Source organism: Amblyomma americanum, chromosome 6 (assembly GCF_052857255.1).
Source record: "Amblyomma americanum isolate KBUSLIRL-KWMA chromosome 6, ASM5285725v1, whole genome shotgun sequence".
NCBI lineage: Eukaryota > Metazoa > Arthropoda > Arachnida > Ixodida > Ixodidae > Amblyomma > Amblyomma americanum.
In genome coordinates, this window is record NC_135502.1 from 29,081,812 (window position 1) to 29,096,277 (window position 14,466).

The 14,466-nt window shown below is 44.5% G+C and overlaps 1 protein-coding gene across 6 annotated transcripts; it reads left to right on the forward strand.

The window, feature by feature from the left end:
* Nucleotides 1–690: 690 nt before the first annotated feature.
* LOC144136533 (uncharacterized) lies at nucleotides 691–13,907 on the forward strand. 6 transcript variants are annotated; one of them, XM_077668914.1, is made up of 7 exons: nucleotides 4,485–4,517; nucleotides 5,767–5,782; nucleotides 6,643–6,749; nucleotides 7,786–7,803; nucleotides 8,925–9,050; nucleotides 10,649–10,729; nucleotides 12,924–13,907. In XM_077668914.1, exons 1-7 carry the CDS (start codon nucleotides 4,505–4,507, stop codon nucleotides 13,082–13,084), a joined length of 522 nt encoding a protein of 173 aa, XP_077525040.1. In that variant the 5' UTR covers nucleotides 4,485–4,504; the 3' UTR covers nucleotides 13,085–13,907. The 6 variants fall into 6 exon arrangements, with proteins under 6 accessions (XP_077525042.1, XP_077525043.1, XP_077525046.1 ...); XM_077668916.1 differs by lacking the exons at nucleotides 4,485–4,517; nucleotides 5,767–5,782 and adding an exon at nucleotides 691–749; XM_077668920.1 differs by lacking the exons at nucleotides 4,485–4,517; nucleotides 5,767–5,782 and adding an exon at nucleotides 904–1,110.
* The last annotated feature ends 559 nt before the right edge of the window (nucleotides 13,908–14,466 follow it).

Below are 14,466 nucleotides of genomic sequence, written 5' to 3' on the forward strand. Positions count from 1 at the left end.
GCCTGCAACGCGCAACATGCCTGGTGCGGTGAAGGGGTTTTTCTGCCCGCCGTAGAGCGCGCGTCCGCCGTGTGGAGACGCTGTCAGATGACCCTCTAGCAGACGACACGCAGGCAGCACAGAATTTTCTTGTGACTGCCGTTGCAGCAAAAAGTACAGTATTGTGCGTTTTTATCGCTGACACATTCAAAAATTTCCCCGCCTCAACCGCTGGCTCATTGGCGGTGAAACTGCACACAGAGCTTGCGTATTATGGTAACTTTTGTATCGTAGCAAGTTTGACAAAGGTACTTACTTAGTTCAGGCGCACATGATGCGAAAACGTAAGCGTCTACGAGAGATCGGCGAGCCAAAACCCGCAGACGACGCTTTTTCGCTGAGAACCGGCAGTGGCGCCATCTGTTTTGGGCAGTGGAAACCGTCACGACAAGGCCGCCGAGGCGAGCATTGCAAACAATATTCTTTAAAAGGTAAAGCCTCGTTAAATCATTTGTTCTGATATTTTCCCGCTTAATTAGTCGAAAACGTTGTAAGCGCTTCAGTAGAAGCAGACGAAACGACAGGAACGGCATATTCAAACGGCCCGTGCTCCTTGCAACGCTCTCCTCGACGGCCTTGTCGTGACGCTTTGCGCTACTGCAAACAGATGGCGCCACTGCCGCCCTTAGCGAAAAAGCGTCGTCTGCGGGTTTTGGTTGCCGATCTCTACGTAGACGATTATGTTTTCGCATCATGCACGGCTCAACTAAGTAAGTACCGTTGTCAAACTTCCTACGATAGAAAAGTTACCATAATACGCAAGCTCTGTGTGCAGTTTCATCGCAAATGAGCCAGCGTTTGAGGCGGGGAAATTTTTGAAAGTGTCAGCGATAAAAACGCACAATGCTGTATGCCTTCTGGTGCGCTGTTTCTTATATTATTTGTGTGATGTGTTTAGTGTTACCGTTTGAAAAGTGACACGTCGATGACCGCAGTTAATGGAGGGAGTAGCGGGCGAAAATGCATCGCTGTTGTGTTCCGTTTTGCATGTGGAGCCAGCGAAACAAGAAGCACGGCGTTTCGTTCCACAAAATTCCCGCCGACTTAGAACTCCGAGAAAGACGGCTCAAGGTAATTCGAAGAAAGAACTGGCAGCCAAACACAACATCAAATTATTCTGCAGTTTGTAGCTTGCACTTCAAGCCAAGGAAATGCTACTCTAGACAGTTTGACTGCCCACCAAGACAGGGTTGGACTCTTTTACCCGACGTCAGCGCTCCTAAGAGTGTTACGCGGCCTCAGGAAGTTCGTCGATATCATGCTCAAAAACCGAATGCATCTTCAAAGGCCACTGGACACATGCTTGCCCTACAACTAGTGTGAATAAAATCGCGGGTTTGCCTTTTCTGACCTATGAGAACAAGGATAGCGGCCACAGGAAAGCACCACTGCATATTATCTCCTACAAGTTAATCAAACATTTGCTAACAAACCATGCACTTGACATATATAACAAGAACGCAGTTGAGAAGATGTATAACAAGAAACCTATATCTCGAAAATTCTTGAAACTGCAGTAAGTAAACGATTTCCGCCGCCTACGCACCGACGCATGCCATTTTTCCTTGTAAGTGCGCACGCACGTGTCTGTGCCTTCAAGCGTAGTTCAAACGTAACCTATGTATTATGCATATCAATAGGGCGCGGCATTCCGCGAGGAAGAGAAAAGGCCATCGCCGGATCTAGCCGTTTAAGGCGGATGTGTTGAGTGTCTGGCAGGACCCAGTATCTAGCCGTCGCAACCCTCATATATCCCGAAAGGAGACAAGTGGTGTCCCCTCTAGAGAACGGCACAGCTGCGCGCAGGCCACTGCTGAAGGCGCTCCTTGCTTCAGCGTCGGCGGTCTCATTTCCATCCAATCCGCAGTGTCCAGGAGTCCACTGGAACACTATATGGTGGCCTTTTTCCTGAGCATATGACAGGAGTCTAGTGATATCAAGAGCCAGAGCCTGGTAAATGGTGTGGCGTAGGAAGCATCCCAAAATTTGTAGCGCAGGTATAGTTTGTGAAAATGCACCACTCCTGAGGCAGTTCTCCGCAGATGTGGCGATTCGCTTCCCGAAGGCCCGCAAGCTCTGCAGCGATTGAAGTAGAATTGTGTCCTAAAATGGGATCTCCGGGTCGTCTGCTGAGCGGGGATTATCAAAGCTGCTGTCGATCCCTTTGGTGATGCAAATCCATCAGCGTATATACGTGCACACAGTTTTGGTATTCTGACCAGATGTAGGCAAGAGCAAGTTGCTTCAGTTCGCTAACCGGCATCACAAATTTCTTTAGTATGGCAGGGTCATGCAGGCATACTGAAGGCTAAGTCATCACCCATTGTGGCTGCAAGGGATGATGCGGCAGGGCATAGTCTGATGGCAATTCGGATTGATGGCAGCGCAGTGCACGTGCAAAACTGCTGTCCGGTCACTCATCAAAAATCTTCGTCAGCCGATGACCGCGGTGCCGTGTAAGAGTGCGTAAATATACACGAAGTGGTTCGTGTGACAGATAGATCGATATTGGGCACTCACGAGATTCCTCAATCGTGCCTTTCTTCGAGGCACAACGTGATAATCCGAGGCATATCTTGAGTGTCTGTGCTTGAACACTCTCTAATGTCCGCAAGCAGGAAATGCTCATGGTAGAGACTACAGGAAGGTCGTAACAAATGTAGCCTATAAAGAGAGTATAGTAAAGTCTTAGCAAGGAGCGCTCCGTTGGGCCCCATTTAATGCCTGCAACGAAGCAAGCGAAGGACATGGCAAAAAAGAGTGTCTTTTCTTTAGCATATTTATATGCCTCGACCATGACAGTTAGCGGTCAATGACAATGCCCAAAAATATGTGATGGGAGACGCATGATATATTGCAATTAACCCCTTGAAGTGTTACCCGGTAACGGGATCGAGACAGACTTACGCGTGAATGCGACCACAGCACATTTTTCAGCTGCTAAGTGCAAACCCTGACGCCGTATATAGGTACATTGAAGTAGATGACACGGCACATTGTAGTCTCGTGCTCATTTGCGGACGTGTCGACCCGAAGCCCAGATGCAGATATCATCAGCATAGGCACTGACGTCAATGTGAGTGGGAAGTTCGCTCACCAGTCCAATCAACGCCATGTTAAACAGGGTTGGGCTGAGAACTCTTTCCTGAAGAATTCCATGACAAACCTGATGACGGGTAGTCTCTCCATCAGGCGTAGACATGTAAAAGGACCGGCAGTAGAGGTAGCTCACAATCCACAGTACATCCGGCCGCCAACGCCCATGTCGTCAAGGCATCGAGGATGGCATCATGAAGTACGTTGTCGTAGGCTCCTTTAATTGACGTCTAAGAAGACAGGTGCGACAAGTCGGCGATTACATTTTTCATGTTCCACTGTCGATATGAGGTCGATTACGCTGTCAATCGAAGAACGTCCCCGCAGGAACCCGGTCATCATGTCTGGATATAGAGCATTCTGCTCTAAAAAACCATTAGAGCCATGTCAGCACCATTCGCTCTATAACCTTACCGATCGACGCAGCTTGCTAGTACAACGTACTGGCCGGTATGAGGTAAGCTCATAAGGAGGCATTAAATAGAAGAAGTGGTGGTACCGAACGTCCCTTGTTTGCAGCTCTTCCACTTTACTGCAGTTTTTTACTTTTGTGCGTGCAAAGCACAGTGGAGCTGGGCTACTTGGCTTCTTAGCCAGTTGTAAAGTATTTCGTATATGAGTAACCTAAACCAGTCATGCCCCAACAGAAGTCGACTGTATGACCCGTGTGGATGATATTATGATTAGCAGAATTTAAACAAAATTAACTATGCACAAACCTTCTTTATGCGGTTGATCACTCGATCCTCGTGCGTACATCTATAAAGCTGCCCATTTCAGTTCGTTTTATATCGCCTTGAATCTTTGCCCCGTTTGATTGTTCGCATTCAGAACTACCGGCACATGGATTTATCATCGTTTTGTAATGCGAGATATATATGCGACCAGACTTATCTCCATTGACCGTGGCCACGTGAAAATATGCTTCCACATTTCCCAGATTGTTGTAGTTGCTTTTGGTTCTTAAATTTACCTCGAAGTTTCCTTGCCAGCTTTAAATTGAGCCCGGCCAAGAACTGCATGCATTCAGTTCGATGACCGCCGAGCACGCTTGTGGCTACCGCCGCCGCCGAGTCATTCAGTTCTTAGTGGACGTGAGTCAGCTCCTTTTGGAAGCCTTCGTTGTCTTCCTGACTGCTGGAGTGTCGTCACTACAACGTGACAGTTTGCATCAACCTTTGAACACTGAAAAATATAGTAAAAATACAAAATTTATTTTGTAAATGAGCATTAAATAAATAAATAACAATTAATAAGCTCGAATTAGGTGTTACCCCCCCCCCCCCCCCCCCAAATAAAGTTCCGGAGCCCCTGCTGTATATATACATATTCCTCTCGTGAAGAAAGAAGAGGAACACGACTTGGGGACATGCGTCCACGATGTAAGCACTACGTACACGGTTTTTCAGTGTTAATTGATAAGGAATATATAAAGAGTGCATGATGGACTAGCACGACCCCTCGATCCTTTAAGCGTAGTCAGAAATCGTTTATCACGTCTCTACAGCGACACCGAACTGGGTAGAAGGAGTCCCCGTTGTAGCAGGTCACAACCGAATAGCCCCGCGGGGGAGTTTTCGGTTTTGTCCACCGAATATTCCCGTTGTGGTATGCCATAACTGAGAATTCCCCCAGGGAGGCGTTTTCTGTTGTGACAAAGGCGTCAACCACCCAGATAGGCCAGAAGGCGGCTCTTTACGAGGATGTGCCCATGTGATCTTTGAGGGCCCTTCCCGTGAGGTCTTTCCTTGGAGTATGCATGCATATGTGACTGTTTGAAGTATAGGTGTCCTCATATGGCGCGAATGCGGCCAGATCTTAATTGTGGCTTATGCGGCATATTAAGCCCAATGCAACGAATTCCTCTCTTTGAAGGGGGGGGGGGGAGGAGGCGAAAAGTCTGTTTAATTTTAACCAGTATGTTATTCTTACACCGTGATTTTAACCCATCTCCTTTCCTTCTCCCCTCTTTCATCCCCTTCAAGTTAATTAACCCTCCCGAGCTCGCAGCGCGGTTTTGATGAACGCGAAATACCCTACTAACGTGCATACCGTTAAATACCGCAGGAAAAGCAGGCCGAAAGCGTGATTGGTTCAGAACTCATTTCTGCAAGCTGGAAAACCGGTTGCTCGCCGCTAGCCTGAACCCAAAACGCGCGGCACGCCACTGGCAGCAGAACTCCCGCCTCGTAAGGGGCGGCCATACCGGCGGCAAGGAGTACGCGGGAAAGCGCCGCCGCGCAAAGCTCCATCTGAAGTCACTAAATAAAAATTTATTAAGTTTTATTTAGTGACTCTAGCTCCATCCATGCCAAGGGTACTGTCCCCAGGGCCGGTCCTCGCCAAACCGGTCGAGGTCCGCGATTCTGCAGGAGCCCGCCGCCGCTGCTGGCATGTAACTTAGTAGGAGCCAACAGGTGGCGACACAGACGCTTCCAACGTGACTAAGCTGGGACTAAGCTGGGCATATCACGACATACCTCCACACATATGACAGATTTTTTTTAGATATGAAATAAATATGAACTTTATACTTTAACTGCTCCTAAGAAAAGCCTGAATTTTGCACTAAATACATTAACAGTACGCTTAAAGAATGGCATCACAGCAATGACTCTTTTTTTCTTACAGGGGAGAATTTCGAAGAGTAAGTGGCGCTAAAAGCAATGCAATCTTAAGCAGATCTGACTGATGGTCACTTGTACAGACAGCGACGGTTTTCTTGAATTTAATGATGAACTGATATGTTAGCACGATGATGACGCTGAAGTTCCTCAAAATCGCCGCGGTGGTTCAGTGGTCATGGCGCTCGGCTGCTGACCCGAAAAATGCGGGTTCAATCCCGGCCGCGGCAGTAGAATTTCGATGGAGGCGAAATTCTAGAGGCCCGTGTACTGTGCATCCCCAGGTGGTCGAAATTTCCAGAGCCCTTCACTGCGGTTTCCCTCATAGGCTGAGTCGCTTTGGGACATTAAGCCCACATAAACCATAAAGTTCATCAAAAAAAAAAGGAAAGGCAGTTTGACTCTTGGTTAGGATTACAGGAAATATATTATCCTTTTTCACGCTAGATGTTTTAAACTTTGAAGCAGGGCCGTATTTATAGGCAACTCTTGGAGTGGGAGGGAAGGCTACATGCACCATGTGTGCTTCAAATTTTTTTCAATGAAAAAAAAAATGGGGGCCTACATGCACTTCCGTACACTCCCCCCCCCCCCCCCCCCATACCCTAATATTTGCCCTTGCTAACGAGCAAAACCAGTGTTCTAATTGAAGCCTATTTTTCTTATGCAACTGAGACACAATACCTAGAGATGTGCAAAATGAAATGATTCACTGCCTTTTTCTAACACAGCAGTTTCCTTAGTGTAATGCAAGTATTAGGACTCTCTGTATTGGATATAGCAGAGTGCACTTCGACTTTCACACAAACCTATTTACAACATCTATGTGCGTAACACTCAAGTGCGGGCCTAATAGTTATTGTGCGGTGAATTTTTTTCACAGACTCTCCAGTGCTTCCCCGACCAGCTTGATTCTGTCATTTGCAGTGCCAATAATTCTAGTGATGTGCACTACTTTCATCTTTGCAATCGTCCTGAAACCTTCGCACAGTAAGTATATACATGACGTCCTATGACAACACAAAAAGTAGTAGTATTTGCATGTTGTCCACAGCAAGTGTACATCACACTAATGTAACACATGAAAGTGTCCTTTCTATATTTATAACACTGGCACTCTACTATTTTCAATACACAAAATTTGGAAACACTAGTTCCAGTTAACTCCAACCATGATGGCCACATCAGAGGCGGATCAGAGGGGTGTAGGGGACAGCCCACTTTCCAAAAATGAGAAACTTTACACAGAAAAACCAAGTTAAACCCCATTTTTTTTTTTTGGACAAAAGAAAGCCGCCCTTCAACTGCTCCTTAAAAGTAACCTATAAATCTGTTCGTGGGCCACACTTTGATGAATGAAAAATGAATGAGTGCCCATGTATTGAGTTAGTAAAGAATAATCTGGAGCCCTTTGCTATGCCATACTTCATAATTCATAGTGCTGCTCTGCCACTAAAAAACGTCTTTTATTAACAAGATGAGAGCATAAATCCTGCAATGTGTGCAAAAATTAGTTATCGTACATGGTAACTGATGTCAGTCTGCTGTGTCAACTGCAACACCTTTGTAAATTTCAGAAATGCAAATTGTTATTAGTATTCTGCAGCATACTACTGCTACAATTCAGAATGAGTGACCACATGCGCAGGATTCTAGAAAAGGAAATGCAATGAATGCGTCTTACGAGATGCAGGACAATGGCAAGAATCACTTGCAAACATGGTGCCATGTCACGCGAGCAATGCCAACAGCATTTGGAGGAGATGCAGAGATGTGGGGAACGGCTAAAGGAAGAAGACTGGAATGGGGTGAAAAAATAAGGCAGCATAAAAATTACACAAATAGGAAGACAGAACAGCAATTTTTTGTGTTGGAAATTTACAATTACAAGCTTTTTCTGAAAATATGAAAAAAGAATGGTGTAGTGTAATAAGACCCAAATACAGAACTGTACAGTACACTTCGTGCCTTAGAACCTGGAATATTTTAGCATCTTAGAATTACAAAAAGTGCTTTCTTGTTTCAGATGAAATCAATTCTCGGGGTAAGATAACTGAATTTTTGACTTGCTTTTGTGCGTACCCACATAAACTCTAATGACCGCTGCTGCCATATGTTAGAAACAGGATGATCAAAATGCTTGTATTAAGAAATATTGCTCTAACGTAAGTCGGGAATACGTCAGCATAACATTACAGTAGTACTGCAATATTCTAAAATGGACCGCGCAATGCTTTTGCCCTTTGAATAGCACATGCTGCGTAGAAATCAAATTTGGTATGACCGGTCACGGTCGTTTACTTTTTTGTTGCTGTTGCTCGCTCCCCTGCCATGGCATGACAACAAAGGGGTGACTAGAAGGGAGTCATGCAAAGGTAGTGCACCTCGCCAGCTGCCTTCCCCAAGAACATCGTTGTGGTTTTTGGCAAGTCTAGCCCCTGACTGTTGAAGTCACATATGCCTTACAACGGTCAAAAGCAGAATTCACGCCAGATACTAGCAACAGACTGGTCGCCATGAGGTCGCCATGAGATACTGGTCGCCATGAGGCGCAAGAAATAAAAATTTTCTTAAGTTATTTGTAAGTTATCAGCTCATTTTTGAGGACTTGTACACAGCATGAACACTCAGTAGCTTTTACTCTATATGTAATACACACATTTTAAAGCCACCTTGAAACCGTTCCACAGACCGTCTAAAACTGCTCAGCGACTAGCTCTTATTAAGACAAGATACTCAGCCTGTGATCCAGTATGCAAGGTTTGGCTGGTTAAATACAAAATGCTCAGTTCACACAATCTAACCTTTCCACACACTATTCAATAAATAAGGGGGCTGACAAATGAACCAGCTGGAATGCATTGAGAAGAATTCCTGTATTAGACAGCATTTCCTTGGTGCTCATTGGAAGCAAACATCTTTGTATCTTGCCAAAGAAATTTTATAAAATGGACGGATTGGAAAAAGCCTTCCTTCTCGCCTTGGACCTAGCATGCAGTAGTTAAGTATAGGTGTTGAGAGGACAGCCAGCAGGAGATGAATGGGTCCGACCATATGGGACACTGGGCAATATACTGGACATTAAATTTACAGTAAATATATTCAACGGTTCCCGAAGAACCACTACCTGGGCACTCATGATGTGACACACTTTTCTTTCCACAGCAAAAGCAAGACTAAGAGTGGCCACAGACAAGCCCCTTACTAGCAAAGATCACGTGTCAGCAAAGCGGGGGTCCTCTGAAGCTCATCCAATGCTAGAGTCTGATGGGAAAGCCGCAGTGACCAGATGTAAGTTTGAATTATAATGGTTAGCATTAGGCCACATATGTTTCTGTTCCGCTTAGGCCCGGTACATGTAAGTAAGGCTGCACCAAATATAAATGTTTCAGAAAAGAAAGTCAACACTTCAATAGGCGAGCTTATCTTCATAAATACCTCAGCAAAGATAGGTGCCATTATTTAAATTTAATTTCATTTGCATTGCTATTCCCATTTATGGGCTTCCGCCTTCACTTTGCATCCGGACAGTCATAAATATGAGGCGCTACCATTCTTTTCAAAGCTTTCCAAGTTACCAGGCTTGCTGCTTGGCTGTGTAGAGGGTTCCTTGTTGCACCACTTAAGACTTCCTAGGCTTCTGTTTCACCCCTAGGACTTCCATTTAAAGCAAGAACAAAGTTTTGAACTGGAAAGAAAGAAAAGGTTACCACAGACGGAATCTACAAGGACCTGGACGGCATTCGATAGTGTAGTGCGCATGACGATGGCAGCGATGGAAATGCTGCAGAACCATCATGGAAGACAGGAGTTTTTCATTATGCTGATGCACAGTTTCGCATTGACAGTTACATAGATTGTTCATGTACTTACATGCCATGAGAAAACTCCTTAGCCAAGCAACAGCTCCGATAATGTAAGGCAATCTATCTGTGTGCACAAGGCGCTATGCTAGCAGATAAAGCTTGACTATGAGGTGAAGCCTCTCTGTCTGACCTGGCGTACATCTAAAGTAGCAGAGCAATGGCTCAAAACGTTCAACTGCACTACTTAATCCAACAATTATGTTGTCTCACCGTGCTCCTGGCTCCCACATTATAATTATCTCATGTGATAGTTTGAAACTCAAACTATGTTGCATGCAAGTTGTGCCCCACTTCTCAAAGATACTACCTTTTTGGTTTAAAAAATTAATTCAGTGTATGTTTATTGTTGTACCCATATATGCCGAGACTTCTGAAACTGGAAAAATTATGTTTAATTGACTTCAAAATTCAAAATTATCCCTTTATTGTCGTAAATATATTTTTTTAAGACGCACTTTAGAGCTGCCCTACAAGGTAGGATACTAGGCAAATTCACTACCTGTTACGTGTGGTAAAGCTTCAAACATCTGAAATCGCTTTTAAAATCATATTTCTCATCATGTATAGTGGTTTCCTTATGACAATGCGCAAAAATTACGTTTTTATTGTAGAATTATAGCGTAGTTGATGGGGGTCGAATTTCAAAAATTGCATCCAGAGAAGTCTAGCGGGTCTTTCTGAATGCACACAACTGAAGATACACAACACAATGCTCGTACAGGAAAAGTTTAGACCCTCTTGAACCTATGCTATCGGGCACAAGCTTTTACACAATTAACTGGTAGGCGTACTGCGCAAAAAAGCGGTGGCCTACATGTAGGACGCTAGGCATATATGGGCATATACTAAAAGCTCTAATCTCTAGTTATTATCCAGCTCACGTAGGCAAATTCCAAGTAGTAATATGTACATGTTTACTAATGCCCTGCATATACAGTTAAAATTGGGTGTCTGCACCCCTTTAAAACATTTTCCTCAGTTGTGAATCACATTTGTGTAACTAAGCCAACATGTTCCTTTCAGCGACCACCAGAAGGCGGAGTACAAAAAAACGGGATTCATCCTCAAGAGCATCTATCAAAAGGAAGAAAACTCCAAGCAGAGGTAAACATAGACTTTTGTTTTGTATACAGTTTGCTGAACAAGCCAGAAAAATTAGACCTCCACATGATGCTACCACAACCAAAACATCCCCAGTAGCATCATGAAGTGAACAGCGCAATCCGAGACACACATATAGAGGACAATGAATGAGAACGAATGAATCGCCAGTAGGCTACGCTCACATGAATTTTAAAACTTGAACCTTCTCCCGAGTTAAAGTTAAGAACATGGGATAAGGAAGAACAATCAACAACAGTAAACTTAATTTGCTCCTGGCAATGCAGCGTTCCAAGTAAAAAAATTAGCGGCGGCTTGGCTCTGCTATGCCTAGTATATACGTAGCGAAAGGAGCCGTTAACTGATGGAGCCGAACTGATGTCAGCCTGTGAGTCTGTCAGTCGCGCCGAACAGGCCGGCAACGAGTTCGGGGTCCGTCGAGTTCATTTCCCGAAGCCTACGCTGCTGCCACAAGCAAGGCTTCTCTTCTTCCATCGTTTGCAACTGACAGTCAAGCGTATCGCCTCCCGTATTCATTCGACACCACGCGCATGCGCAGTAAGGCGCATAGCTAGTCGTGGTGTCAACGCGCAGCGTGGGAGGGGGCGAGGGATTCAGCGGCAGCGCAGCTGGGACATCACGCGCGGTGGACTTGTGGCGAAACTCACTCTTGCGCAGTAGAAGCAGATCGCCAAGATGGGCGAAATCACTCCAGCTAGCATAGCGTAGCTTTCGCTCCAAAAATCTAGCATTCAGTTCTATAAGAATTTTATAGAATTCAAATATCTCCTGAAACAGGCAAAATGTTTCAAAGGCAATAAGCAAGTCTCGTTAACCAAACAGTTACTGCAGGCGCAATGATCACATCAAAGTCACAGCATGCTTGATCTTTACATCTACACTAAATACTGTTTACTCTGTATCCTATTAAAAATGAACACACCACAGAAATCCCTATTCTTGGCTTAGTGACATGTCCAGTTTTCAGTTTTTTGGACTCGAACCTGACCGCGGCACCAGCGTTTCGATGAAGGTGAAACGCAAAGGCGCCCGTGTACTGCGTGATGTCAGCGTACTTAAAGGTCCGAAATTATTCCCCAGCCCTCCACTGGAGCCCTCCACTATGGCACCTCTTTCTTCCTTTATTCTTTCACTCCCTCTTTTATCCCTTCCCTTACAGTGTGGTTCAGGTGTCCACAGAGATGGGAGGCAGTATCTGTGCCATTTCTTTTCCCCAAAAACCAATTATCAATTTCAATTTTTACGCATTTACACGCATAAAACATAACTTCTGGCAGCTCTAGTGCAATAAATAAAATGAACAAAAATTTTTGGGTATTGGGATAAATGCGCAACCACTACTGCACTGAAGAAAATGTGATCCTCGAACACACTCTTGAGTTGCACAAATGTCCGGTTCTTGTATCATTAGAAAGCCAAGTGTAAGTATTGCCTATAGTGACAATGTCTCGGCTAGTATTTTCACATAGCCGGTTGCTATGGTGCTGTAGTTTTTCAGAGCTAGTTTTAACAAGAAATAGTTTTGATTTAATCAACCAAACACCTTTTTGCCCAACCAGGATCAGTCTTAACATGTGAAAACAGATCTGGCAAGTCTCGAATACTACAGCAAGCCGAGTGTTTTTTCCACAGACATTAACACACAGGTCATTTTCTGAATATGTAGTGCTCCTGCTCTGCGCTGTTCAGGTTTAACCTGGATAACCACTGGGCCACACATCAGCACTTCAGCACCTGAGCACTTATGGAACTTGAATTAAGGACAACACAGCGAGCTATGGAAAGAAAAATGATAAGTGCAATGTTAAGAGACAGGAAGAGGGCAGAGTGGGCTAGAGAATAAATGTGAGTTAATACCCTAGTTGAAATCAAGTTGAGGAATGGGTAGGGCATATAGTGAGGAGAGCAGCTAACCAACCATCCCTTACTCTAGTGGAGAGAATTCCAAGGGAAGATAACCTTAGCAAGGGGTGGCAGAGAGTCAGGCCAGCAGATGAGATTGGGAAGTTTGTGGGAATAGGTTGGCATACGACAGGCTTAAATGGAGAAAAATGGGAGAGGCCGTTGTTCTGTAATGAATGTAACTGGGATGACAATGATGACCTACGTCACAAGAGGTCAGTAACATTGTCCTGATACATTGAGGAATAAACACCTTTCTTTCTTAATTTTGCAGGTCCAAAAAGTAAAACGCCTGAGATGGAGCCTTCGACCAATAATGACTGGGAGACGACACTCACTTTCAATCCTGCAAATGATGAGCAGAAGCACCAGAAAGCCTCACCAGCAGAGAAAGCAACGGAGGATGAGCTACAAGAAACCACACCAGAAGAATAGCCCCCAAATGAGCAAGCTCATAAAGTCGCAGATGGTGCTTCTGCAACTACTCTTAACTTCTGAAAAATTTTTTCATCTCAAAGATCCCGGTTCATCTTCACTGACGTAACAGAGTTGACGACTGGACTTACGAGTGCCTCCACAAAGTTGGTGGCACTGTTGTACATGAAACATGCAGCTCAAAAGCTAGAAAAAAAGAAACACTGATACACTGCAACCATTGTTCACCGATACCTTTAAGAACTTTTTGATGAAGTTCACAAAAACAGTTAAATAAGTCACTGCACCTAAGTTGTGAGTCACTGAAAGAAGGAACGCAAAAAAGCTTGAGTCACTTGTGCCAAGATTTGATAGTGGACCAGTGTTGTTCTAGCCATTGTTTCTATTCCTATTACAGGAATGGTTCTCAATTGCAAAGCTCCTATGGCAGGGCAAAAACCATACAGCAACAAAATGTTCACAAATTTTGATAGAACTGTGGAACTTGCCAATATGTACCAGCTGGCTCTGATTTCAAACAAGCTTTTCTTCAATCCTAAACATGTAATTTTAATGCTGTCTGCCCAAATGCCATCAATGCCGTCAGGCAAATCGATGAGGTTCTGCCTGCAGGCCACACAGACACTAGCCCCTTTAAAAGAAATCACCTGCTTGTGCTACTCTGAATGTCCACTACAATCCGAGGAAATAGTAATCATGGCACGCTTATCATTTTAAATCACACCATTTAGTTCGACTCGCTCACACGCATCTGGCAAAGTAGCATCATTAAAGCATGGCCCAATGCAAAGAAAGTGTTATTGCCTAAAAAAGTGAAATGACCTAATTCCTTGAAAACGACACCTACAGTATAACTGTTAATGTTCAGGCATGGGGAAGGAAAGATGGCCTGGGGCTGTCAGGAGTTGATGTAAATGATTGTGATGTAACAGCACCTGATAAAAATTAACACCTTTATACAAGAGTCTCGAATCAAATCAGCCTTCAACAATGCACAGATGATCACTTAAAACAAATACTGTTTAGGCAGCCGTGACAATATGTATTTTTCATACCTTGAGCACCTCTGGATGACTGCAGTTTTTTACAGGTCTAAAGGATGCCTAGAATTAGCAGATTTTGGGCAGGATGAGCTGCAGCTTCTCAGCAGTAGCCCCGAAGGAGGAAGGGCGTCATGATTCCAACGAGCTAAGCAGCTTGATTTGGAAATTTGCTAGCTTGATTTGACACAGTACCGTGGTTACCTGATGTTAAAGGAGGAAGCGCTTCTGCTTTCTTCTCCACCACTTCTCTGTACTGAGAACCAGAGCTCCCAAAGCACAGTGTCAATAGCTCACTCCTTATTTGGGCATGCACTATGTGCTACAATTCCTGACTGGTAG